Source organism: Thermochaetoides thermophila, assembly GCF_000221225.1.
Source record: "Thermochaetoides thermophila DSM 1495 unplaced genomic scaffold scf7180000011821, whole genome shotgun sequence".
In the NCBI taxonomy this organism is placed as follows: Eukaryota; Fungi; Ascomycota; class Sordariomycetes; order Sordariales; family Chaetomiaceae; genus Thermochaetoides; species Thermochaetoides thermophila.
In genome coordinates this window covers 1,515,705-1,543,076 of record NW_006383037.1, presented here as the reverse complement: position 1 = coordinate 1,543,076, position 27,372 = coordinate 1,515,705, and the positions used below count along the sequence as shown (strand labels likewise).

Genomic DNA, 27,372 nt, shown 5'->3' with positions numbered 1-27,372 from the left:
AAAAAACGAAAAAAGAAGAAGAGAGAGAGAGAGAGAGAGAGAACCCAAACCCGAATGAAGTTCAAATGATACTATCCTTGTGTGGTGTGTACGTAGGTACGATATGGAGAAGAGACAAGCATGAAGGAAAACGAACCCAAACCCAGACCCAAGATAGGGGCCCCTCCCCCCTTCCCTAGACCGGTGGTATGCACAAACCCCGTCTCCGTCTCCTTCCATAATCTGTTCCTCAAGTCATCGACTCTGTCCCGAAAGCTCAGTGCTTATATTTCTGGCCACGTCGTTAGCCTAACCCAAAGTCAACATCTCAGGATAGCAGAAACTTACCGCCTCCACCCTCCTCCTCTGCCCTGGATCAAGGCTATTCGTCGCCCCCAACAGAGTCTGTCCAATAGCTTTTGTAGCACCAATCGCCGGCCTCAGAATAATCGTCGGCGCCCGGCGCAACACAACCTTAGCTGCGCCCTGCGCGCTCCCCGTCTCCATGACCTCGGCCGGCACAGCAATGATTGCGTCGCGCGCGACAGCCAGGTCGCGCGCCAAGCTGCGGTATGCAACCCGCATGCCCTGGACAATACCCAAAGGTTGGTCAGCGTAGAGGGAAGTTTTGCGGGTTGTCGGGGGGACTTCGTCCGGGGTGAGGTCCTCTGCCTCAGAGGCGTCCCAATCCTCCATCGAATGGTGGTGATGGCCGGAGGAAGACGGGGGGGCGAGCAGGCCTTCTGCGTTCTGCAGCGCATTCTGCGTGCCGATGGCAAGTTTTGCTCCTAACCGGACAGCCTCAATGCCGGTGGTGCGAGCAAACGCTGTCGCGCCCTTCTTGATGCTCCGTACAATCCTCCCATCCTTGCGGTACTCTCTGATCGGAATCTCGATCAGATCGCGGATGCCGGCGCCGGCATTAACAACCGACCTGAAGGGTCCAACACCAGCCAGCACGGACGGTAACTGTGTCCGCTTGACGTTATCCATCCATATATCGTTCAGCTGCTTCCCCAGCCGATCGAAACCCGACACGCCGTAGAGAATGACATGCCGCAAAACCATGCGCGCGTCCTCGAGAATGACAAAGTTCATAAACTCCGTCGTGCGGCCGGATCTGAGACCCGCATAGTCGACTCGCTTGGGCTTGAAGTCCAGACGAACAGGGATATCGTTGATCTCGGCGCGCTGGATAAACGGAATATCGGAGGGGGATGGCGGGACGGAGGGGGCGGCGTTGTCATCTTTGAACTCGAAGAAGCGGGTGATGAAATCGAGCGCATCCTGGTCGACATGCAGGCGGAGGGGGAGAACGCTGACTTTGAGGACGATTTCCGACGCAGGGGTAGAGGGGACAGGCCGGACGTTGAGGAGCTCGAGATGCACCATGCTCGCGCCCTGCTCGCGCTCGCCGGCGTCCATGTCGTAGGTGGCAAACTTCTTCCAGGTCGAGGTGGGCATGTGGTCGAAGATGTCGAGGTCTCCGACGCGGACGTCGATCGAGTTGAGGGTCTCCCCCGAGCCGGGCGGGAAGACCACCAAATCAACATTCACCCCCTTCAGCTCGAACGTGATCTTGTGATGCTTGCTGCGGCCCAGCTTAAGCGTGCCATTCTTACTCTTTGTCCGCCGATGCCCCATCGGCCGTGCGGACGTGGTCGTCGTGGGCGTGGTCATGACAGTCTCCGTATCGGCCGTGTCGTGCAGCGCCTCGTTAATGGCCTGTGACAGCTCCTTCGGATCACGGCCGGCCGGAATACCGATGTAGATTGAGTTGAAGAGGAAGTCTTCGATGACCGCCTCCTCCTCATCCTCCTCATCAAACCCTCTCCTCCGTCGATCACCCCTCGCCCGACGCCGCTCATACGCCCTCGCTTCCACATCCTGCACCGCCTTGGTGATGACTTCCCTGGTGCGCGCCCAGTCATACCCGTCAAACAAATGCCAAATGACATGTACGTCCCGGACCGACACCTTGAGGGGGCTACGCCGGATCTTATCGTCGTTTGCGCGATCGTAGGTATTCTTTGCAGAGTTCCAGCGATGGGCGGTCCCCTGCACAGCTCTCCGCTGCGCAAAGTAGTTCTCCTGCACCGTCAGCTCCTCGCTGCTACTGTCGCCAGCCAGAGCCCCCGAGTCTGCCGTGTTGGAGAGTAGCACCCCATCACTGGTCTCCTCGACCCTCGTATCGCCCGCCATCATGACCGACTCCTCCTCCGTCGCATCAAACAGCGCCTCCTTCTCGCCCTCGAGGCGGTCGTAGTAATTCGGGTCAAAGTGCAGCTGGCTACTTGCCCCGGATCCCCCCCCTCCTCCAGCAAAGAAATCCTCCCCTTCACTCCCCGCATCCGTGTCCTGCGACACAGCAGCAAAGTCCCTATCAAAATCATAATCCCCCTCGGCACGTCCAAACGCATCCGCAGTAATCGACGCGAGTAAATCCTCCACCGGCACAACCTCCGTGCGGAACTTATTCTCCCTGCCCGGCGGGGTAGGCGGAGCCAGTGCGTTCGCAAGCCCGATCAGCGTCTGCGTCGAGTCGGCGCAGGTTTCGAGCACGAGAAGATCGTCCCGGACCTCGACCTCCAACCGGGTATCCCCGGATTCGGAGTCCTTCATCGCCTTGACGCCCATGCGCGCCGACGAGATCTGGCAGATGCTGACGTACCCCTTGGCACACATCTCTGCTGCTTGGGCAGACAGCGCGGCGTGCGAGCGGCGGGTGGAGGTAAACGAGCCGCCGGTTGACGAGAGGACGGCGACGTCGTCGACCAGCAGGATGGCGGCCTTCTTGAGCGCCAGCGACGCACTCACCGTATCCCCTTGCTTCCCATCCCCGCCAGGGGAAGCCTCCAACCTCCCATCCGTCAACACCACCGCCAGCTTGGACTTCAACCCCAGCGGATTCAACCCAACCACACAATCGAGCAACTTGACATCCAGCTTCATCTGCTGCTTAGCCTGCCGTTCCAACGGATCCTTCTCCCTCTCCGGCGATGGGGCAGTCCCCTTCAACGCAGCCTGCGCCTGCTCCCCCAAATTCGCCACCGACGCGGCCAACCCCGCCTCAAACTCCTGCGGTGTCGCATCCTCCCCCAGCCCGAGCAGATCCATGATTGTTGGCACACGATACTCCACGGCCAAGCCCATCAGATTAACCTTCAGCACCGGCTCAAGGTCGTCAATCAAGCGCATCATCACGACGGGTGGTTTAGGGACCGAGCTGGGTGTGGGTGCGGGAGATGTGTAGACCAACTCTTCGGAGCCATTGCGTCTGACAGACAATCTGCCCAACGCGACGGCTACCAGGGCAGGAACGGTGATATGCGCTATCTCGAGATCGGTGAATGCCCCCTGGATGGTGCCCATGCGTCCCGCGAGATCAGCGCCAACATCAATCTCCCTCACATGACACAGGGTCAACAAGCCCGGACGATCATCTTCGGGCAGGTACTTCGCCACAGTCCCTAGCTTAGCGAGGTCGTCCGCCAGACTGGGCAGACAAGCCAGCTGCGAAAGCTTATCCGCCTCGATCTTGACTCTGCCCACGGTCAATGACAGCACCGACCCCTTGCGGCGTTGGCGGAGTAAGGTATCCACCATGATCTCGTCCTCGCGCTCATCGAATCTGTGTCGTGAAGGCGTGATCAGCTCGAGCAAGCGTTCCAAGTCCTTCGGGCGCGGAGAGAACATAAAGTCGACGCGGGTGTTTTCGACTTCGGTCAAGATCGGCGGGCCAACGGCGCTCGACGAGCGAAGGTAAGGTCCCGAAAGCCGGATCCGACTAAAGTGCATGCCGATCCCCTCACCACGACTGACAAGCTTCAGGGCGCTGGTGTTGAGCAAAAGACTGCAGTCCTTCCCGATGACATCCACCCGGGTCCCGTTGATCCTCAAATCCACCTTCTGCTCCTTCCCCCGTGCGCGGTCTTCCTCGTCGGGGGTCTCGAATCTGACACCTTTCTGCGGTTTTGGGGGAGGAAGCTTCTGGCCCGGCGTGGCTGAGGAAGTGCCCATGTTAATGAAACTACTCAGCCCACCAAACCAACTAAAGGTCTCATCCAACCTCTGCAAATCCAATTTCACATGCAACGGCAACGCATTCACCTCCACCCTGACCTCCTCCGGCCCATTCCTCACCCTGACGGCAATGTCACTCCCTGCCGAGGGGAAGGTATTCGCGATGGACTCGAACAGCTGCACGGACCTGTCGAAGGCGAGGATATCATCGTCGGCGTAGCCGAATGAGACCTTCTCTGCTGTGATGTTCGCCTCGGGCTGGCCGTTCGCGTGGGACGTAACAGAAGCGTGGAGGTTGGATACCTTGGCCTGCAGCAGGAGTACGTCGGAGGGGAAGTCACTGCTGCCGGGGGTGCTGTCGTTGTGCCTGGAGAAGATGCGGCTTGGGGTGTCGGCTACGCCAGCGAGCTTCTCGAGGAACTGGATCGAGAGGCCTTCGAGGGTAATGCGTAGGTCGGGGAGGGGGGAGGTAGTGCTGGGAGTGGCATCGGACTTGTCGTTACTGCTGTGAGCGGGACGGGTCGGCTCGCTGCTCTGTTGTAGCGCCTCCAGCAGACTAGATATGACCTTGGCCAGGAGGAAGCCGGTCGATGCATCAAATCGGATATCCAACGGCTTCATGATCACTTCGATAGCTCCATCCGTGGAGCTGTGCTCAGCGCGCGCGGGAGTCATGGGGAGTATCTGACTCTTGCCGGCCGCAGAGTGAACCGAAAAAGCCCCCGGCACATTAGGCGAGACAGACCTCGCCAGGTCGGGCGTGGTAACCTGCAGATGCTTATGCGCTGTAGGCAGGTAAACCGAAATCGAATCCAGCAACATGATCTCCTTTGCCAACCTTGTCGGCCCACGAGGAGTCGGGACATCGTCCTGCGGCGCTGGCTCTGGCTCCTGGGCAGACAGCTCTGGCAGCTGCTCTATCTCTTGCTGCAGCAGCTCTTGAGGAGGCTCCCCCTCCTCGGCTGGTTCGCTCTCAACCCGTTCTCTCGCCTGGGGCGGGCCCTCCAACGGCGGCGTACTCGCCGCCGCCGACCGAGTACCAAACTCCTCGTCCTTCGGCGGCTCATCCTGCTGCTGCGAGTCTTCGGAGTCCTCCCACGCGCCGGGCATCGCGGTGCGCATCTTCGACGAGCCAACCTCCGAAAAGGCGCTCATGTACATGCTCTCGGCATCTTCATGACTATACAGCTGCGACTGCGTCAAGTCTTCTATGCTCGCGCGCCGCGAGCTCTGTGCGGATGCAGACCCCGAGGAATGGATACTCTCCTGGGGAGACTGCGTTGTCGAAAGCGAAAACCCCTCCGGCGGTCGCAGGTCCGGCTCAGACCTCGCCTCGCGCTCGTAGGTCGACCATTCGCCACGGAACCTCTCAACAACCGTCGATTTGGCCGGATCCCTGGACAGAGCAGTCGGCCGTTCACACAACAAATCCTGATGGAACGACGCTCTCGGAGTAGACAGCGACGAGGCAGGCCCCCCCTGTTCTTCCTGTTCGTCTGTCTCATCCTCACCAAAATCATACGGAATCCCCAGCGCCTCCTCACTGTCCCTCACCGAGGACTGCCGACTCGACGAAAGCGGCTGAAGCTGCGCAGCAGATCCCGCAAGCGACCCATATCCCGACCGCCGGCTCACGCTCTCAGCCAGGTTAGGCGCCCTCGGCTCCTCGCTCGCTACGGGCGACTTCGACGCCAAGGACGAGTGCATCGACGGGGACGGGCCCAGCGAGGCAAACACGTTGGCCTCCGATATCAGCGCTGCGCGGATATTGTTCAGCAGAATATGCCGCTTGCCGTCTTTGTGCACGACCGCGTGCGTGCAGCTGTTCCCGTCTGCCGTGTCGGGGAGCGTTGTGACACCCTCGACATTGATGCTCTCTAGGGATAGCTGGAATGTGACTGTCTCTGGCGCAGCGACGTCTGGGTCGACGGGGACTTCTACATCGCCCTGGAAGGTAACCGTCCCAATGCGAACTTGCATACGGTCTACGATTCCCTGGAGGAAGTCCGTGAGAAAAACCGGCAACGACAGAGGCTGGCCGGTGCCGGTCGTCGAGTCATCGTCACTGCTCTCAGACTCGCTCAGGATCGATGCGCCGAGGTCCTGCGTCTCCGCGGCTATCGCCTCCTCTAGCTGCTTCTTCTCGGCGGGGGGTTGCGTCTCCAGGAAAGACTGGGCCAGGTCCGCGGCCGTGGGCACAATATCCTCCCCTACCGTAGACCCCTTCCCTTTCTGAATATCATCAGTCTCTGCCTTATTATGTGACACCTTCACCCGGATATCCACGCCATCGACTTCTGCTACGATAGGGCTCGTGTAGAAGTCCATGGGGATGGTCACCCTGAGGATGAGGACCTTTGCCTTCTGCAGGGAGAAGGCGGGCGGCAGGCCCAGCAGACGTTCAAGCTTCTAATCCGCACACAACCAATGGTCAGCTACTCGGACACGCAGTATAGCATAGGTATCATCAAGGGTAAAAAAAAAAAAGAAAAAAAGAAAAAAAAGAAGACGGGGACACACAGCAAGTACAAGCCCGACATCCCGAAACTCCAGTACGGTATTCCGGCCGAGGGCAAAGTCCAAATTCTCCAGGTCGAGGGCATCGGTGTCGAGGAAGTCCAAGCGCGACAGCGCATAACGCAGCAAGCGCTTGGGCATGACAGAGCTGCGAAAGCTCTGGAAAAAGGACGCCATGGTGGCGGTGCGACGCAACGCCCGGGGGGAGGGGGGGGGTTTAGAGTAGAATTCGGTTCAAGTGTCGTGTTGGAGTCGAGTACGGTAGAGAAGCAGAGAACGGGTTAGCGTTGTTTGTCTGTAGGTGTTGTATTCTTTTTCCTAGCAGGCAGCTCTGCAGGAGTGTGTGTGTGTGTGTGTGTGTATATATCTGGATATCTGGAGAGAGAGAGAGAGAGAGAGAGCGGGAGATGCGCTTGAGGAACTATGCAAATCCCCAGCCCAGTCACTCAATGGCTCAGTCGCTGTGCAGTAGCCGGGAGGCTTCGGGGCTCAAAGGCCACTCAGTTAGAGGAAAAAGAAGAAATGGAAGGGTGTGTAGCGGCCGGCGAGGACAAGGTGATAGGTGAGGTTTGACGCAGCAGCGATGCGGAAAAGGTCATGTTGAGGCGGGTTGCGTCGTCGTCATCGCGGGGATGCGAGAGAGAGGAGAGAGAGAGAGTATGTGTGTGTGTGTGTGTGTGTGTGTGTGTACGTGTGTAAGCAAGAACCGTAAAGGCCCGTCCAGTCAAGTTGTTTGGTAGTGTGTGGTTAGTGGACGACGGTCAGTGGTCAAGAGAGGTCAGAGTTCAGAGGTCAACGTGCGAGGCCGGACACAGCGAAGCGGGAGGTCTGATAGCGGGCGCGCCGATATCGATAAGCACAGGATGATGGATGACGATTGACGGCACGGCAAAGACGAAGAGTGGATGCAGGTTGCAGCTTGGGCTGAGAGTTGAAACTTGAAACTTAAAAAACGACACAGATAGTTGTACGTAGGAAACCGTATACCAAAACAAGACGTGAGCCAAAAAGCAAACCAGACAGACCCAACACAACCAACGAGACTGATCTGAGACTGCAAGAGGACAACGTTGTCGTTGATGAGGGGACGATGACAGATTGGGACAGCTGACAGTGGAGTCCAGGCAGTGGCAGGACAGTGACAGGACAGTGACAAACGACAACAACACAAGAGACGATGAACAGAGATAGAGAGGCAATGCTGACAAGAGACTTCAGGAAAACAGACAACACAACACACAGGAGGTGCCGGGACCTCTTGACAGGTTGGACGATGGGAGAGTTTGACGGAGTCAACGGTTGACGCGAAACCACAAGGCCTCAAAAGATAAAAAAAAAAAAAAAAAACAACTAAGGTCACACCCTCCATACAACCCCCAGCCGGTTTAGGCGGCAGCAAGCAAGCATGCGCCCGTGACCCGTGACTGACAGCAGAGAAAGCGATGACGAGGGGCTGGTTAGCATACAGGGCCCGCTCCAATAAAGTGGGCCCGCATTATCGGGGACAGTTGCTTGGGCTAGGCCTGTTTGGGATTGGACGTGGTACCCCAGGCGACCCCCACACCAAAGGCGGGGGGGGGAAGATCTTCAGCGGGTGAGGTGGACTACCCTCCGGCTGGACCAGCTCCAAACGCAACTCGTAAACAGGCAGACAGTTGGAAGAGCACATCATGGATCATTCAGTCACTCGCCGATAGGATATACAATCAGCCGAAAATGCTGCATTGAATTCTCCCCCTCGATACTAACCACTCATCAACCTGGTCCATTCAGCGCATCCATGGGTGTTTTTCCTGTTCATAGTGCCGTGGCAGTGCGAAGACCGTGCCATGGCGCTCCCAGCCGGTTTTCTCTCCTCACCACAGCCATTGGCCGTTTTGGAGCAAGTACACGGACGATAGGAAGAATGGGCAAAAAATCCCCTTGTCTTTGGCAAAGCTCAAGTCCAGCACGGGGATGCATCATGCAACGCCGGTACTGTGCATCACCGGCTACGGATACAGTGCTATTGCTCAAGGCGGACTAAAAGTTAACGATCTGCAGCCGCGATGCAAGTGCAGGGTAAAGTTTCAAGTCAGTTGCACAAGCATGTGGTCGTTTGTAAACTGCCGCTTGACTCGGGGGGAGCTCGGGAGAGAATGAGCTCCTTGAGTGGATCGTTTTGAAGATGAGGCGAGCAAACCTCTCTCCAATGCCTTTGGCTGGTTCATATTTTTCCTCTCAGTCGCAGATTCATGGGTTTTGACCCCACATCACTTCATTGGAGGACGACAATTGATCACTAGCAGTTAGTGTGCTTACCTATATAATAATAAAATGCAAATACAGTTCCCAATATCACGGGGAGGATTATTGCAAAATTTTCAGGGATGATTATTCCCAAAGTTGAGAAAACATGCCATTCAATACCTTCTCAGCCTGAGACTGACTTACAGACGCCAAACCACACACCCAACTCTAAAAAAAAAAAAAAAGACCAACGAAAAAAAAAAAAAATCACAACTTCCTGAAAACCTGCCGGTAGAATGCGCCCCCTCCCCTCCCCTTTAATAATCCTGTACTTCCAAGTAGGTATGTAGATGCAATGCCAGGAGCTCAACACTTCCCCCGTCGAAGCTCCAAATGTCATATATATATATATAGGTAAGGTATACAGCCCTCTTAGTCATCTCCCCCTTGTCTTACCACTTTTAATTTTCTTTCCCTTCCTCTCATCTCCGCTTAGCTCTTCAAGTTGTCTCTCTTTTCTTTTTCCCTCGTCTGCTTCCTGGACATTTCTTTTCCCCTCATCTTCTTCTCCCAAATCAGCCCCCTAGGCCCCTTCCCTACTAAAATCTAAAATCCTCCTCCCGACCCCCTCACCACTCCAATACGCACCCGTGACGGTCCCCAAGGCCACAAATGGCGCAGCATGCTCCCCCGCAATCCACACTCCCTCGCTCGGCACGCCCTCCCTCATAACCTCAATATCCCGATCCGCCTCCGTCAGTCCCGCCATAAAGTTCGCATAACTCCCGTTCCCCGCTAACTCATCCCCTTCCCAATCTGTCGCAAAGAAAGCCGTCGGTTGACAATTCTTGTCTTGGGGATCGTACGACGGGAGGAGCGAGTAATAGGGCCGGAAGTATTCAAAGACAAACTGCTCGCGAGATTTTTGGTCGGGGAGGGAACGCAAAGTGGAAGTGATGTGCGCGGCCTGGTCACCGAAGGTGTAGAAGAGGAGGGTTGAGTGGGCGGAGGGGCCAGGGAGGGAGGCGAGCTCGACGGTTTCGATGAGCCAGCGGTTGGGATTGGTCTGGGGGGCGTAGGTTGGAGCGAGCCATTGGCAGAAGCCTTGGACGGTTTGGGAGGTTTGGGGGTCCGGGGTGAGCCAGAAGGGGGTTGGGAAGGAGAGGTAGACCTGGGATATTAGTCAGATTCGGACGTCGATGCTGGAACGGGGGAGGGACTAACCTTTTCCAAGTTGCCATACCCTATATTACCGATAGCCTTACACAGCCTGTCTGGCAGCGGGGGGTGGAAAGCATGCAGATTCCGCTTAAGCCAGCCCAGCGGGCAGGTAACGACAACATGATCGAACTCGAGGACCTGCCCAGCAGCCGTTTTGACGGCAACGTTCCCCGTATGGGTCGCCGATCTCCCCAGAATCTCAACAACCCTTGTCTGTAAACGTATCGTCGCGCCGTCTCTCGCCGGCTGGGCCACCTTCTCAAGGACCTTGTGGTACGTACCCGCGCAGAAGAGGTTTTCTAACCAACTCTCGATTAGACTTCTTTCTTTCATCAGCAACACAGCCGCTTGGACACCTACCGCCCTCGATACACTCCTCCAACCAAAAAAACTTGAGACTTTGCCTGTCCAACGGACTCCCCACAAAATTCCCCCACAACTCCGCCATCTGCATGAGCAACCGTCTCCTCCTCTCCCACCCCATCGTCCCCTCGGGTACCCTCTCCCTAATTTCCTTCTCAAACCACTCCTTTAACGTACTCCCCTCCCCAATCTCCCCGGTCCTCTCCTCCGAAAACCGAAACCCCGCCTCAATAACCTCCCACATGACCGTCGCCAGCTCCTCGCTCTCCTCCACCTCCAACAGCTCCCCATTCTCATCAAACACATAGGTATGCTCATCCAACTGGCCCGTCGGCGTCTTTGTCTCGACGACCAGGTCATAAATCGGATTATCTTTCGTCCCGTGGATCCAGTTCGCGCCCACGTCGATTAGGTGGCCGTTGGGCAGACGTTCTTGATGGATGCGGCCTCCGAGACGGTTGCGCGCTTCAAGGAGGGTGACGCGGGAGCCGTGGCGAAGGAGGATATCGGCGCAGCGTAAACCGGCGAAACCTGCGCCTATAATGCCGACGTGAAGAGGTTTGCGGGAAGAGGGGGAGAGGGTTTCGAGCTGTTGGCAGGTGGGGGGGGGGCCGCTTGTTAATATCAAAAGATGAAGTTATTGTGGAGGTTAAGGGTAGAAGATACCTTCCGGACGCTATCCATGATGCTCGATGGGCGAGGCGTGCTGGAGGAAGCAAAAGAGTGGAAGAAGCGCGAGTTGTGCAGATCCTGAAGGATCTTGGGGTTTTTGCGGCTGGCGCTGGGGAAAGACATTCGTTTAGCATCCATTTTTTTTGGTGTTTTTTGGTTTTTTTTTTTTGCTGTTGAAAACGTCGTTTCAAAAAGCAGAGTAGTAAGAAGCAATTGAGTGTTCGAGTCTTAGTTCAAACAAAAGAGTGAAGTGAGTAATTGAGTGAATGAGAAGACGGCCCTATCAGACACCACGCGATATGTATAAGCGGCGAACCGATAACGCCTGGAGAAAGAGCCGATCACTCCGGGACCGGGAGGAGTGAACTAGGCAAACCGAGCTGACGGATACGTAGTCGAGACAACGGGAGGACAAGATCCGTCCGTCGACCTGGCCTAGTCGGTGAAGGATTGATCTGCGACTAGTGCCGATGGATCGTTGTAGATGAGGGGACGACAGGTGTGTGTGTAAATATGGTGGGGATGGATAAGTGAATTGGAGTCAGAGGTAAGTTAGATAGACAATGTAGTGTAGTAAAAAACACGGCTCAGCTTTAGGAGCTGCGGATCACACCAGGTTTGTGCAACGATAGCGACTCAGGTAGCTGCGGGCTGCGGCGGCTGTGATGTGATACAGACAAAAAAAAAGGGTGATGCAGTAGTATCTGGTATCCTATCTCTATAGCTATATTGTAGAGCAGGATGTCCAGAAATTAGATGGTTAGGCGAGGATAGGCGAGGCGAGGCGAGGGGAGGGGAGGTACCAGCGATACACAACCAACCAACCAACCCAGCACCGTTTTTAAGGACTTGAAGATCAACAACAAAAGTGGCAGAGAATCATTCACGCGACCCCTTCGACCGAAGTTGAAGTTTCAAAAGTCAAAATTGAAGCTTATTACACTTGAGACAAGGTCACAGCTGTCGTCGTGAGAATGCCAGCTGGTCATGAATGGGCGCCATGAGCTGTTGCTGGTCAGCACTTACTCGAGCCAGCATACCGGATCTCCAGCCGTGGCCACGGCCATTGATGGTCGAAGCTCCAGCTCAGCTAGCTGTCAGGCTCAGCTGATAGATAGCCTGACAATCCAGAGATTGGAACTGCCGTTGAGGAATCATGGAATCCCAAACACTACCAAGGGGGTAAAAAAAAAAAATCGTGCAAGAGCAACTGTCCCTTGCCATTGCCGTATTTTTGCCCCGTTCCGTTCAGTCTACCCCTGCCGCATGCAACCCGTCATCCAGGGATCGACTCTGATTCATCGAAGCACATTTCATTGAGTCAGCAAGCGGCGACACAGCGACCGCACCGACAACCGATAGGCCACTTGACCCGTCTCGGTTTATCACGGCGAGCGGCGCGTGGCTCCGGTCGCGAGCTTCATTGGACGTTTGTGTTTTGCGGGGCCAATAGCCACTCAAGAGTCAGGCTGCCACTGTGTCGGGAACGGGCTGGCGTCTGACCTGGCAGCAGGGAGCGGTGACATTTAGGCTGGTGAGGGTTGATGGAATGTGCTGTGGTAGTAGGCAAACCATCCAGTGCGGTGTGGTTGTTGGGTGTACTAGACGGGTGTGTGTCTGTAATGTGGTGTGTGTGGATGAAGAAACGGTAAGAAAGACGGTGAGGAGGGGAAAAAAAGGGCAAAAAGATAGGAAAAAACGAGAACCTAAGCTACTTACATAAAACACCGAAGTTGAAGCCGATCACGATGCAGCCGTTGCATAAGAGACAAGCTGGCGCCCAGCTGCATCGATAAGGCACCACAGTTCTGCCTTAATGAGTGTGCTGGTAGCACAGATGATGAAATGAAATGTTGTTAGTGATACTGTTTGATCAAGATCCCAAGATCAAGATCAGATCTCCAAGTTCCGTGTTCCAGCTCGATTTTGGGCCCACTCCGATCCCCGTTTTTCTCTCTGGAGAGATCTACCAAGATCTCTCCGTTGTCCCTCGACAAAAAGTCACGTCTATCAAAAAACAAAAACAAAACAAAACAAAACAAAACAAAACAAAACGGTAAGCCGACTGACTCCAGAGATAACAGCCCGCAGGCTCACCTCACGGTCTAAATAAACACCTTGACAATGACACCTTTGTCTGCAAGCTTAATTAATCGGGCCAAGGCAATCCTTACGCGTCGACTTGCCCTGCGAGCTTCAAAATTGGCCACACGCGTTGATGCTTGCACCTTTGCTCCGACCCAAAGCAGCCAACGGTAGGCCGAGGCTCCGACGCTCCGAGCCTCTTGATTCCCGTGAGGGGTCGACCCACGGATCCACAATGAGGGGTTAGCTGCCTCAGGCATAAACAAGCCGAAGTCCAGGCCCCAACACTAAACATCCGGGGAAGCTGTCACAGCTGAAAGTTGGAAGTTAGGGATCTGGAGCTGCATGCCGGCACTACGGCAGTGACAGTTTCTCGGTATCCCCAATGTCTCGGTTCTTATTGTTTTAACAACTTTGGTCGGTTTGGCAGGTCTTCGACGAGCCCAGCCGACAACCCGAATGGATGACGACGGTGGCTTGGCGCACTGTGGGCTATGCTATCCAAACTAACTCTCCATTATCTTATGATGTTTAACTTATGGCATGAATGCTCATGATACCTACCCGATGGTAGTATATATACTCTATAATTCATACAATCATATTTCCTGATCGTTTGTTGATTCCTGCTGCTGATTACTGATCTCGCTGCGCTCTGTAACAACCCTCTCTCGTCGGCCGAACTTCCCCAGGTGTTTTCCCCCCCCCCCAGCTGTTCTCAGAGCCCCACAAATCACATGCGCAGCTCCATGCCAAGCTAGTGCGACCCACCCAGTGCCTGGGGATTGGGAGTTACTCACCAATCACAGGACTTGGATTACGACGGTGCGCGGGTTCCCCACAAACTGACCCCAGGCCATCGCCCCCGGTAGCCTGACCGACCTTGGGGGGGCTTGGCCGTCTCCAAGGGTAACACCAAAAAGTGCATGAGCCGAGGCTTCCAAGATGTCGAAGCCGAAACGCACCTCCACTGCCCGGCCGACGAGGCCGAATCCTTGCCTTGGGCCGAGATGGACGGGGAATAAATAAGAGGTGTCTGATGCTCTGGATTGATTCTGTTCATCTCTTGTCTCATCATCTTTTTTCTGTTCACACTGTCCCTGGTGCTGCTGTGTTGGATCTTGATACCCTTCCCTCGCCTTCTCTCACCAATTTTTTGTCTTTTTCATCCTACACGAACACATATAATCAGTCAAGATGCCGACCGTGCTCCAGACCCCCAACAAGACCTTCACCCGCGAGGAGGTGGCCAAGCACAACACCGAGGACAGCGTTTGGTTCATCATCGATAGCGTCGTCTACGATGTGAGCGAGTTCCTCGACGCTCACCCAGGTGGTGAGGCCGTGCTGCGCCAGGTCGCCGGCCAGGACGCCACCGTCGCCTTCTACAACCTGCACCGGCACGAGGTGCTGCAGAAGTACAACAACCTGGCCATCGGCACCATTGCCGGCGAGAAGCAGAGCATCGTGACCCCCGAGCCGGGCGACCTTTCTCAGGTGCCCTACGCCGAGCCCCTCTGGCTGCGCCCCCAGTTCCGTTCCCCCTACTTCAAGGACAGCCACCGCCGTCTGCAGCGCGCCATGCGTGAGTTCACCGACAAGTACATGAGGCCCGAGGCTCTGGAGCGTGAGAAGGACGGCAAGTACGTCAGTCAGGAGCTCGTCGAGCGCATGGCCAAGGCCGGCATCCTGCACATGCGCATGGGCCCCGGCAAGCACCTGCACGGCGTCAAGCTGCTGGACGGCGCCGTCGACGGCAAGGAGTTCGACTACTTCCACGATATGATCTGCTGCCAAGAGGGTGTGCGCCCGGCCTGCCGTGGCTTCCAGGACGGCAACCTGGCTGGTATGGTCATCGGCCTGACCTGCATCCTCAACTTCTGCACCAATGAGGCACTGAAGAAGCGCGTCCTGGATGACGTCTTCTCGGGCCGCAAGAAGATCTGCCTTGCTATTACCGAGGCCTTCGCCGGCTCGGATGTCGCTGGCCTGCGCACCACCGCCGTCAAGACGCCCGACGGCAAGCACTACATCGTCAACGGTACCAAGAAGTGGATCACCAACGGCGTCTTCTGCGACTACTTCGTGGTCGGCGTGCGCACGGGCAAGGGCCTGTCCGTCCTGCTCATCGAGCGCGGCGAGGGCGTCGAGACAAAGCAGATCAAGACCTCTTATTCCACGACAGCCGGCACGGCCTACATCACCTTCGACAACGTCAAGGTCCCCGCGGAGAACCTCCTCGGCGAGGAGAACAAGGGCATTTACGTCATCCTCTCCAACTTCAACCACGAGCGCTGGACCATGTGCTGCGCGTCGATCGCCTACTCGCGCATCGTGGTCGAGGAATGCCTCAAGTGGGCCCACCAGCGCCTCGTCTTCGGCAAACGCCTGATCGACCAGCCCGTCATCCGCCTCAAGCTCGCCAAGATGATCGCCCTCGTCGAGTCCCACCAGGCCTGGCTCGAGTCCATCACCTACCAGATGTGCCACATGCCCTATGCCGAGCAAGCTAAGCATCTGGGCGGCCCCATCGCCCTGCTCAAGATGAGCGCTACCCGGGCGGCGCACGAGATTGCCGATGAGGCGGTGCAGATCTGGGGTGGTCGTGCCCTGACGCAGACGGGCATGGGTCGCGTTATTGAGAACTTTAACCGGACGTATAAGTTCGATGCTATCCTTGGTGGTGCGGAAGAGGTGCTGGGTGATTTGGGCGTTAGGCAGGCGATGAAGTTTATGCCTAAGTCGGCCAAGCTTTGAGGGGAGGAGTGAGGTGAAGAAACTTTGTTTTTTTTTTCTTTTTTTGTATATAATTATGGGTTTTGGTCTGGGCTTGCATGGCGTATAGAACTGATTAAGATCAATGTTCCTCAATTGTTGATTATATCCCTTATTCGTGAATTCTTACCCTCGCTTATACATGCTGCCATCATCATCATCATCATCATCATCATCATCATCATTGTTGTTCCCCTATCAACGTCATTCCTCCGTGACCTTTGTGTGGATCTGTCGGTGTGGAATAATGCCATATTAGATATATTCTCTACGCTGGTCTTATATCATCTCCTTTACCGATGCTTCACTCCTGTAGTGTAGGTATGTTGTCCATCTCCCTCACAACAAACACTCCTCTTCCTCCTCCTCCTCCTCCTCCTCCTCCTCCTCCTCCTCCTCCTCCTCCTCACACTCCTCGTTCCCTGGTTTCCTCTCCAAGTATCCTGTCCATCCCGTCGCAGCCTGCAATCCCACTATCACAACCCCAACCAAAGCAGCAGCTCCCAATACCCCCCTCAAAGCTCCCTCATACCCCCCCACAGCAACCTCCCTCTCCATCACATTCCTCACAACCCGTCCGTCCCACACCGAGGCCGGACTCCCCAGTAACACCTCCACCAGCTTCTTCCTCTCCTCCGTCAATCCCCCCTCGAGTCGGGCAAACCCCTCCGTAAGGGCGTTTCGCAAGGTTCGTGTGAAGATGCCGCCGCCTAAAGCGGTACCAAAGGATCCAGCAAACCCGCGAAATGTGGACAATACACCCGTAGCAAGGGGATGGGATTCAGGGGGAAGCAAGGCAAGCATGTGCGGTAGAGAGTAAGTTATCGCCGCGCCCGTAGCAAATCCGTTCACCACCACACCTACGACAACCCCCGCTAGGGGGGAGGTCGCCGTTACCAACCTCGACAGAGCCCACAACGAGAGGGTAAAGATCCCCAATGAGACTACACACGCCGTCCAATACGGCCTGTCAGTCCGGCGAATATGTACAGAGCCCACGACGAGCCCTCCCAATGCGAACCCCGCGTTGGTGGGGATGAGGATTGTCCCTGCCACGCTGGGGGAGGCTCCGCGGACTGAGAGCATGTAGATGGGCGTGTAGTAGAGGACGGCCCAGCGGGAGGCCATGAAGAGGAGTTGGGCGAGGGAAGAGAGGAGGGTCGGGCGGGAGAGGAGGATAGACAAAGGCAAAAGGGGAGAGGGGTGAGAGCGTTCGATGTGCAGGAAGAGAGTGACGGAGCAGAGGGAGAGGAGGAAGAGCAGCGGGCGGGGATGAGGTGTGAGGGAGAGCAGGAGGAGGGTTATCGTCGTTGTCTGGACGGTTAGACTTGTCTTGATTGCTGAGGGCAGAGCAGGGGATAAAAGAGGGGAAGCGGCTTACCAAGGTGAGTGCGCCAGCGTAATCTATCCCAGCCAGCTTTTGCAACGTAGTCTTGCCTCTCCCCTGGGGCGGTTGGCAGTGACTTGACGGTATACTCATCGCAACGCCAAGCCCAGCAAGCAGTGCTATCGGTGCCTGGGCACCAAACAAGACTCTCTGCTTTACCGTCAGCCACCATGCTCCCCTTAACGAAATACCCAAGAGAACAAAACACCTACCCACCCAACAACATCTACCAACCCCCCAAACACCACCGCGCCCACCGAAACGCCCCCCGTAAACCCCGCATTCACTAACCCAATCCACAGCCCCCTCCTCTCCTCACTCACCAACTCCAGCACCAAGATCATACATAATACGAGGATACCTCCACTGCCCAGCCCCAAGACCACTCGTCCCAGCAGAAAAACCCCCACGGTCGGTGCAATCGCCGTCAACAACGCGCCCATGGCGAAGAGCACCGCCGAGAAGAGGACCATCCCTCCTGGAGGGAAGAGCGTTGCTAATCGGCCTGCGAGGGGTGACACACATGACATGGCGATCATATAGGAGGAGGTAAACCAGAGGGCGGAGGAGTATGCGTTGGGGAGGGAGGAGACAATGGAGGAGAGGGTTGTGGTCAGGCCGGACATGTTGCTTGCTTCCCAGGGATTAGTACCATTGGGGGGGAAGGGGGGGGGAGGAAAGAGGGGAGAGAGGAGAGGTACCTTGGAGGAAGATTAACGCCCACATGCTCACGACAATGCAACCCGCTCGCTTCCAGCCCAGGGGAGGGGGTTTCTGGCCTTGGGTTGGGGTTAAAGTTGGGCTCTCCGGGTCCGAGCAGGCATCTTGGTCATAGTCGAGTTCCGGAGAGGTGATGGAGCTAGAGGTTTCAGATGCGAGTAGTGGAGTGTTTTCACATGCTGTAGGCGACACCGAAGAGACGTCGTCCTCAACGTGCTGGTGCTCGGGGTTGATGGTCATGGTGAAGAGTACACCGCTCCGGGAGCTTAGTAATACCGATGTATCATGTCCCTCGGCACGGAGGGGAAATTGATGCAAAAAAAAAAAAAAAAAACTGAGTTCTGCAGGAATGCTGTTTGTATGCTAACTGCCGTCCCGTTGCATGCTCGGTCGCATCATTGAGAATCGGGAATCAAAATGGGCAAAAAGTTGTGGTAAGTTGGGGTGTGATGGAGGGTGGAGGGAGTGTCTCGGATTGGGGTTACTTGATTTGTAAGGTACGTCAGACAGGGGCTGATTGCCGGACTGTTTACTTAGCGCGACCCTAAAGTGAGGGTTAGTCATGGCAGAGTTGACAACAACGCAGCAAGGAGGCCAACAGGCTTTAAGACAACCAATGTCTTAGGTTTTCTTGCTCGAAATAAATGAAACTTTGAGAGTTTGGCACAGATTGGTCTGTTAAATATATGATATGTACTTGTCATCTGTCATGAGCACTTAATAGTTGCTCGTCTCGAAGATAGACAACCTCCATGGTACTACCCCGTTTTACCTTCAGGTGGTTCTTTATACACTCGGTCAAGCCTGGCAAGAGAAAATTAGTGATCAAGATACCCTAGATGTTTACATTCCAAAGTCATAGACTCACCGGGATCTCACCTTTGCCATCCAGAGACCAACTAAAACCCCCCGAACGGCACGACAACCCACCACGGCCTTCCCTCCCACTTCCCCTTTTGGATCCTCGTCCTCACCAACTTCGCCCCATCACACTCTCCCAAATGCCTCTTTACCAGTTCTTCCCTCAGCCAAGCCCGTCTGGCAGCCTCCCCATACCCTTTCACGACCTTTACAGCCGAGATCTGTGTGTCTGCATGCATCATGAACGAGATCGTATCCCCCTGCTCTATTCTCTCTCTCTCCTGCGGCTCCAAATCATCCAGCAAATACCTCTCATACTCCTTCCCCTTCCCGTAGTGCCATGAATAAAGGATATTACATCCCACACACCACCCAACTTCCCTCGGTGTGCCGTCGCTATTGAGAGAAGGGAACGGCACCGCGAACAATGCGAACGGCTCCAACCCCCGCGTCCGGAAATACCAACTCTCCGCCAGTATCGATTCCCACATCTTGTCCTCTATCTCCTGGACCATCCTGCCCGGCTCAAACCACCTCCCACCGGGCTCTCCCAGCTTTTTGCTCAACACAAACGCCTCCGCTGCGCTGATCAGCGCCGTTCCCTCCTTAATCCTCCTCTCTTTTGAAGGGCCGTACTCTCCCGGCACGGGATAAAACATTCTCAATTTCTCCCTATCCTTTTTATCCCTCCAGCACAAGTTCGCCCCCGCAACAGAGCTCGGCAAGACGAAAGAATACGCCGGCTTTTCCAGCATGCATTGATAACAGGCCCTCTCTGCCGACAGCAACCAAAGATACGCCCCAAAATGCTTGCACGTCGCGCACTCTGTCCCCTTCAACGCCGCATACAATCTCGCAATCGAATGCTCCCTCGCCAGCCGGGTCCTAAACAACGCGGCAATTACATACGCCGCGTGCCTCCTCAACTCTCTATACTGGTAATGCCCATTGACTATCTGATACGCCCCTCTTGAGGCGCGCGCAAAAGACCATAGACTCTGCAAATCCAGGGATGAGAGAATTTTATCCGGGATTTCGCGCGGCACTTTGGCAAAGTGGCCGAGGGATGGGCATGAGTCGACTGGGGGGATGGATAATGGAGGGCTGAGATGGAGGTCGTGCATGATAGGGTTGAGCATTTCCCGGGAGAGGTCGTGAGGGTCGGTCCAGATGAGTTCTTTGAGTACAGAAGGGTTGGACAAGGGGGCAAGGGGCGATTGGGTTACCATGGTGAGAGGGGTGTTTGTATGTGTGTGTATGTGTGTGTGTGTGCGTGTGTGTGTGTGTGTGTGTGTGCTTGGATCCTAGGCTCACGGGTATTCTTAAGGGAGAAAGAAAACTTGATGTTCAAGTTGTAAAATCTCGTACACTTGGTGGTTATAAGTTTCAATGCTCGCATTTCCTTCTTAAGGACCTGGGAGTTGTTGCCGTTTTAAGGAGGGGTGGTAGACCCACCTGGTCTCCTGTGTGTGAGCGACGCGGGAACTCCCTTCAATGTTCGTTATATCAAAGCTTAGGGGCAATCAAACAACCAATGAACTCGTATACAAGGATGCAAAATAGCCAAGTGACACGACATTGATTGGACAAAACCTGTGGCTGCGGTCTATATTATGATATGATTGCTGTTCTGTCTGTTGTCACAGTCACGTGATAAATCACGTGACGGTATTTATGATCTTAGACTATTTGTCAGTTGAAGAATTAGGAGTCAGATGGGACTCTTCTGGGAATGGCGCTGCTGCTTCTGTAATTGGAACCGGCGTGGAAGATGTCGTGTTCTCACTGACGACAGACGATCTGTATGCGTGCTGAGAGAGAGAGAGAGAGAGGGATTCTTTCTAGGAGTGATATCGAAGATCCGTGTTATCTAATCATCAAGCTTGAAACTTCCCACGGACGTCTTATCCTTCCTGGACATCCTTTCCATGTTTCCCTGGCCATCTTCTTACGAATGAGGTCGGTACCGGGACACTCTGGCAGGTGGGTGGATATCAGGTCGTTTTTCAGCTATTCCCTCAACAACCCTGTCAGTAAGCTTGACGACAATGCCATCGAAGTCTTCTTTTTCTGAAACAAGGGGCGCGGCGAGTCTACTTCAATTCGCCATGTTCACTCGAATCCAGCTTTCAGTCTTCATGCTCAAGAGCAGGATCGAGGCTGAGTTCGATGTGTCATGAAGCAAGATGGCTGCAGCAAACACACCATGCAACATCTTGTTATTTTCCATCGTTAAAAGAACGATGGAAAAGACAGACAAAAATGCCGACGAGTTCTCTAGCTGAAGCAACAGAGATGGCCCTTGACATGTCTTCCTACCAAATTTCGCCGAAAGAACAAAATGAGTGGATCGAGGATGCAAGGAAAATAATGAGACTCCGGGCGACTGAGTGCTCCTCATCCAATGACATCCCGGAAGAACACCACAGTTATACAAGGGGCGGGCTTGACCAGGGTCGACCATTCGCGGAGAGAGCGGATAAGATGGTAAGTTGTACCTGAAGCTCGAACAAAGGACAAAATCGTTCGGACCATAATCTGCGGTAATAATCATGTCGGAGAATTCCTGAGGAGGTTTGCCACTCTAAAGTAACTCGGGCAGTTGGAAGGAATAAACCCTCCCCGGGGGGGGGGGGCGGAGGGGGCTAGACTCAAGTCCTCGTATATCGGGTCCGTCATATTGACTAGTGGCTGGTCCCTATTGGTCCACGTTAATTGCTTAACAACAGTATCGTCATTCAGGCTTGCGACGGTCTTGGCCATTGTGAAGTCGATTGAGTATGGGTGTGACAACGTCATAGTTGATGTTCGCTTCGCCAAGTGGTTATGGATCTTGGCTTGATTTGTGAGAAAGGTGATCTAGGAAGTTGGGAAACTTTGTGGGAACGGATCAGGGAAAAGAACAAACTTGTAAAAAAAAAAAAAAAAAAAGAAGTGTAAACGGGTTACTACCAGCAACTGTGTGTCCACTGCCTAGCAATTATTAGTTATCAGTACGTTTTGCTTCCGTCTTTGCTGGGCAACAGAGAGTGATCCAACAATTTAGTCACGAGGACATGTTTATTAAGAGCAAGGATGAGATGGAAGTGTACCTGCAAATAACTTCGCATGACCTTTGGGACAAAGCTTTATTAGCGCCCTTTACGGAATCATCTTATTATACACCAACCTATGGGTGAGGCAGAGGCAACTGAAAGGACAAATAAAGAAACGAAACACATCCCTTCGGCCATCGTCCTGCATACCTGCTGCTGAGGAAATGCTCAAATACCTACGACTGTTTCAGATGGCTGGAATCTGGTCATTCGTATGTGTGATCAGCCGGCGCATGTCATATTCTTCAATGGACAAGCATCTAATTATTTTCACACTAACAAGGTGCCAGTAATTTACTACAAAACTACTGCAAGCATATGAGAGAACCGGAAACATTTCTATGAGCTCCGAAACCCTGGATGACTCGACTCTGTGAGGCAACACTTTCCGAATCCTAGGAGGGGAATTGTCTGTAGCAACTTAGAAACAACACTCTACCTATATATGGTAACTGAGGAGGTGGAGGTCACGTCCAGAAGAGCTCGGGTAAAACCCGATCCGCAGCGACGATACGTTGCCTTTATCCCAGGTAAAGCAGTAGGCCGTCTATAGGTATGCACATTATAAGTTTCGCTTGAACTGGAACAGTACCCCTCATCTCCCGTGGGACCAAAGCACATTCTATTGTCACTTTCATTGGCCCAGGAGTCGCCATGATACTTCATGTGAACACAGTAATAGGCATTTGCATCGAAAAAAAAAAAAGGATGATGCTTTCGCAAGTAAACATATAGGGCAGTAGTGCATGATGGAATGTCTTCGAGTCATAGGGAAGAACATCGCTTCAACATACCCACCCCCCTTCGAGCATCCAATGATCATACAGAACCTAGGTGACTCGGCATTCAGGATTTAAGCCTCAAGAGAATAAAAATGCATTCGGATCTCCCATTGATCACCCTCTTTTAACAGAGACTAATCAGTCAGTCATTTATCATAAACCCGACCAAACCTCCCAACCAATTTAATAGGTACGAAAAGAAAAAAAAAAAAAACAATAGTCGCCCCAACACCCTCAATCCTTAGCCTGATATTCTTTCTCATCGTCGGTCATAAGAAAATGATACTGCGTACAGAAGGAGACGAGTAGGACTTGAATAGCATAGGAGAGAACATCATAGCACAAGCTGCTTGAGTCCTTCTAAAACTAGGTCCCAGCACCACACATTTTATCAACCCAATCATCACGCTTCCATCCTCCGAATACACTCCGCTGGACAACTGCCAGTAGGACAGATCCGGAAAAAAGAAAAAAAGAAAAAAAAAAGAAAAAAAACTTAGGGGAACTGCGTAACCACAATCCCCCAAGGAGGGGAGCACGGTATCTTTCCCTCCTCCTCTTCATGCTTCCCCCCCAGCTTGGGCTTGGGGTTATTCTCGCTCTTGATCACCTCCTGCTTTTGTACTAACCCTTGCTTCCAACCCTGCTTCAACTCATTTACCCCCTGCTGTCTCTGGACAGCCATCCCGATTCTCCTTTTCCCCTGTTGCTGTTGCTGCTGCTGCTGCTGCTGCTGCTGCTGCTGTAACTGTTGCTGCTGGCGCTGTTGAACCCTCTTGCTAAACCTAGCCCCTGCCCCAACGACAGCGATCTGTTGTTGCGCTTTTCCATCCTTCAAGGGGGCTTTTGATGCGGCAATAGGCCCAGTCACATCTCCTCCTACGTTTCCTTGTCCCTTCTCCTGTTTCATCTCCTTCTTCACTTGCGCAAGACCCTCTCGTCGAACTCTGGCAGGAGAACCAGTTGTAGGAGAGGAAGCGTTGGCCGGACGTGGGATCCTGGGAGGAGAAATAGCTCTACGAGGACTTGGGATCTGAGTAGGTGATGTCCGTTTTCTCGGAGTCGAAGTCTCGGGAGGAGCAACCTTCCTCGAGCGACCCACCCAGGGAGGGGAAATACCCCGACCGGCCTGCATCGTGGGAACTTTGGTAGGACTCTGTTTCGAAACGCGGACCCCAGGAGGAGAAGCAGCCGCAGCTTTGCCTTTGCTTAGACTCGGACTCCACACGGGACCAAAAACGCGGAGAGGGGTTGCAGGTTCTTTGGTAGGACTGAGGTTCGAAGGAGGAGCAGTAGGAGCATCCGCCGTGACCTTGGCTGGAGCCGGAACCGGAATCCGAGGGGGCGAAAGACGAGCAGCAGGGGCTGCACGCCTCTTCCTGGGGCTCAGAGCCGGAACCGGAGCGGAAGGCTGAGCAGGAGTCATCCGAGCCGCGGTACCAACACCAGCCCGAGCCCGGGGCCGAAGTCGGGGAATACCCCTTTCACCACCACCGGCTGATGGAGCCTCGTTCGGCGCCTACGCCGCCCTGCTCCCCATCAACACAGTGTTATTCACCCCTCCCTGCCCCATCCCTTGTCCCGGCGCGGGGGTCTGCAACACCGTACTCCCCCCCTCTTGCCCTCCCTTCCCATCAACCTTCCCCTCCCCAACGGTCCCCGACCCCGACGCGCCCGTCCTCCTCTTCCTCCTAACAGGCTGATAAACATCGTTAAAATTCATCGCCACCCCCAAAAACCTCATATCCATATCCGGCTGGTAGGCCAAATCGCCGAGCAAGACTTGCAACCGCGTCTTGAACGATGTACCCAACCCCTTCAAGCGTTCCTGCAAAGCGGGTAGCTCTGACTGGGGGGTGTTTGGCGACAGCCCCAGCCCGCTGGCATTGAGGTCAGAGTTGTTAGCTATCGAAGAGGCGTTACTCGCGCCGGGTGTGAAGGCATTCCCGGAGGGCTCGTCCAGATCCATTGGCGTCGGCCCACCCCCGGAAGAAGCGGGCCGTTTGCGGGGGTTGCTTGCGTTCCTTCCTGACGACGAGGTACTCTTTTGCGAGTTCCTCCTTGAGAGAGGTTGAGACTGGGGTGGTTGTTGTTGTTGTTGTTGCTGCGCGCGACGCATCAGCCCGACCGCCTCAGCCTCCTGTCGCCGGGTAAAGTCTGCCAGGGCCCAGCTGTACAGGCCGTCGACGCAGTCGCGGTAGGCGAGCATGATGCGGAGGAGTTCGGATAGCTGGTTCATGTAGGAGTTGCGGTCTTCGGGTTGGGGCTGTGGCTGCTGCTGGCCGTCTACTTGGGGTTGGGCTCCCGGTTGAGCGGACATATCCCCCGCCGCTGCGGCAGCGGCAGCGGCCGCGGCAGCGTGCTGAGCAGCCAGCGCCGCCTCGAATTGTCTCCTTCTGGCCCCCAGCAGCCCCTTATGCGTGATAGCGGTGAGATACTTCGTATGCGCAGTAATAAGATCATCCAGAGTACAATCTTCCTTGCGAATATTGCGCTGCAACTCCGACCACGACGCCTCGATAACCTCGAAGAGAATGTAATACTGCAGCTGCCCGACGAAGTGAATCATCTCGGCCAGCACGCCGCGCGTGGTCTTCCACGTGTGCTGCACCTCCTTATCCGGCGTCTGCAGCACCCCCCTTGCGCCGGTCATGCACTTGCGCCAGGTAGACTGCAGGGAAAACTCGACGCGCTTGATGCGCCACAGGAAGTTGAACATCTTCAGGTACTGCCGATGCGCCCAGTCGGTGACGACCACATCGACAGGCGCATCGATCTTGTACTCCAACGTGAAACAGTCCCAGCCGATGTCGCCGTGGCTCAGCTGCAGCATGCGGGCGTCCAGGCGGCGGAGGACTTCATCGCTGTCGTACTGGGCATTCGACCCCCGGATGGCGTGCTCCAGCTGGGCGGTGAGGGTGTGTCGGTACTGAGCTCCAGCCGGACGGTCCAGGTTCGCGGCGAGGGATTCCATCAGCAGGGCGATGAAGTCGCCCTGGCCGAGGAGGATGTAATTCTTGAGGGCCTGGAGGTGGTCGAAGATGTGGAAGCGGTGGGCCATGAGGTGCATGAGACGGCGCATGGTAGTTTTGTAGGCCTCGTCGATCTGTTTGTCCAAGACAGCCATGTCGCCGTAGCGGAGTTCTTTTGACGAGGTCTTGCTGTAGGCGTCGACCCAGGCGCTGTCGCCGCAGCTGTGGCGGATGAAGTTGAGGGACTTGCCGATGAGGAAGACCTTTTGGGCAAAGTCGGGGGTGATGATGCTCGGCACCATGTCCTGAACGACCTCGTACTTCGAATTCCACACGCTCGCTTGCGCCTTGGCCTCCTTGCTCTGCTCGCGCGCCTGGCTGGCCGGATCCTGCTCCCGAACGAAGAACTCCAGATGCGGATCGGACAGCTCACCATCGTAAATCCACCTCCGCAGGATTTCATAGAACGGCCTCGTCACGTCCGCCAACAACCTCTCCGCAAACGCAGCCACGACCGGATCCCCATGCGACGTGACAAACCCGTGGATCAGGCTAATCAGCTGCCCGCCATGCTTGGTCTGGCTCTGCTCGGCGATAAGCGACATCAGCCTCAGCCCCATGGTCGCCTCGCGCGTCCAGACCACGCAGCGCTTCAGGGTCACGCCCGCCTTGCCGATGCCCCCTCTAGGGGCCGAGTCGTCGAGCGAAGCGAGCGCACGGCGGATCTGGCCTTCTAACGTGGCGACGAGGGTTAGATAGGACCGCAGCTCGTTGCCGATTGCTGCGCGCAGAGACTGCCCTAGTAATCCGCGGGCTGGGGAGCGCACAAAGTTGGAGAGTTGCCGGAAGAGGAGGGACGGCTCGGCGAGGGTGTGTAAGAGGGAGACCAGAGGAGGGGGGAGGGTCGTCGGGAGCTGGAGAGCGTCGTCCCCGGTGAAGGGGAGGGTCGCTGAGGAGAGGCCCTGGAGGGTGAAGGGCAGGTCACGGAGGAGAGCTCGCTCGGAAGGTTCCCAGTCGTTGGAATTAGCTGCTAGGAGGGTTGATTTGAGCGAGACGTCTCTTGTGAATGTCTTTCTGGGGGTCCCGTCGGCTCCCGGGGTAACAGGCTGGCTGTGTGGTGCCCCGCGCTCCGGTAACCTCCTAGGCGTCTGAGCGACATCACGGGCCTCGTCGTCGTCCTGGCGAGAGCGCACTCTCTCTGGCCTAGGGGACGTTCTCAGTTGTTGCGGGGCCTGCTGGGGCTTGGGGGGACTGAGGGGCAGCGGCTCGTTCGGGTCGGGCGAGTCGGCGAGCTGATGAAGGAGATAGAGTATGGCCCATTTCTGGTTGAGGACGGGTAGTGCCAGGAGGCGAGTATACAGGTTCGAGAAGCGCAGGGCCTGGCTCGGGTTGGTGCTGATCAGGCGGCGCTTGATCAGGTCGGACGCGTGGTTGACGTCGGAGGGGATGTTGGAGCCGGGCCTGGAGAGCTAGCAGTTAGCAATTTGGTCCAAGCACACAGACGGGGAAGAGGCCTACTGCTCTAGCAGAGCCCGCACCAGGTCAAAAACGGCCTGGCGGCGGGTGCGGGCATCGTCGTCGTCGCCGGCAGCCGCGGGCACCAGGTGGCCGATCAGGCTGTCGATGGCATTGTTGATGCGCTGGCTGTTGCGCGTGCTGGACATGGTTGCATGGTTGTGTACTAGAGCTGT

At 55.3% G+C, this 27,372-nt stretch overlaps 6 protein-coding genes across 6 annotated transcripts; 1 reads left to right on the top strand and 5 right to left on the bottom strand.

The window, feature by feature from the left end:
- Positions 1–256: 256 nt before the first annotated feature.
- On the bottom strand, positions 257–6,696 carry CTHT_0063370 (uncharacterized protein; the record flags this gene model as incomplete). Its single annotated transcript, XM_006696581.1, has 3 exons — positions 257–271; positions 328–6,411; positions 6,523–6,696. The coding sequence occupies 3 exons, from the start codon at positions 6,694–6,696 to the stop codon at positions 257–259; spliced, it is 6,273 nt and encodes a 2,090-aa protein (XP_006696644.1).
- A 2,635-nt stretch (positions 6,697–9,331) lies between these two features.
- CTHT_0063360 (polyamine oxidase-like protein) lies at positions 9,332–11,142 on the bottom strand (the record flags this gene model as incomplete). The annotated part of the gene is made up of 4 exons (XM_006696580.1): positions 9,332–9,919; positions 9,973–10,268; positions 10,330–10,921; positions 10,999–11,142. The coding sequence occupies 4 exons, from the start codon at positions 11,140–11,142 to the stop codon at positions 9,332–9,334; spliced, it is 1,620 nt and encodes a 539-aa protein (XP_006696643.1).
- Positions 11,143–14,286: 3,144 nt separating this feature from the next.
- Positions 14,287–15,846, top strand: CTHT_0063350 (acyl-CoA dehydrogenase-like protein; the record flags this gene model as incomplete). Its single annotated transcript, XM_006696579.1, has 1 exon — positions 14,287–15,846. One exon carries the CDS (start codon positions 14,287–14,289, stop codon positions 15,844–15,846), a length of 1,560 nt encoding a protein of 519 aa, XP_006696642.1.
- A 357-nt stretch (positions 15,847–16,203) lies between these two features.
- On the bottom strand, positions 16,204–18,211 carry CTHT_0063340 (uncharacterized protein; the record flags this gene model as incomplete). Its single annotated transcript, XM_006696578.1, has 4 exons — positions 16,204–17,178; positions 17,246–17,308; positions 17,575–17,885; positions 17,953–18,211. The coding sequence occupies 4 exons, from the start codon at positions 18,209–18,211 to the stop codon at positions 16,204–16,206; spliced, it is 1,608 nt and encodes a 535-aa protein (XP_006696641.1).
- Positions 18,212–18,870: 659 nt separating this feature from the next.
- On the bottom strand, positions 18,871–20,061 carry CTHT_0063330 (uncharacterized protein; the record flags this gene model as incomplete). The annotated part of the gene is made up of 1 exon (XM_006696577.1): positions 18,871–20,061. One exon carries the CDS (start codon positions 20,059–20,061, stop codon positions 18,871–18,873), a length of 1,191 nt encoding a protein of 396 aa, XP_006696640.1.
- A 3,144-nt stretch (positions 20,062–23,205) lies between these two features.
- CTHT_0063320 (putative spindle pole body component alp6 protein) lies at positions 23,206–27,345 on the bottom strand (the record flags this gene model as incomplete). Its single annotated transcript, XM_006696576.1, has 3 exons — positions 23,206–24,206; positions 24,318–27,142; positions 27,200–27,345. The coding sequence occupies 3 exons, from the start codon at positions 27,343–27,345 to the stop codon at positions 23,206–23,208; spliced, it is 3,972 nt and encodes a 1,323-aa protein (XP_006696639.1).
- Positions 27,346–27,372: the final 27 nt, after the last annotated feature.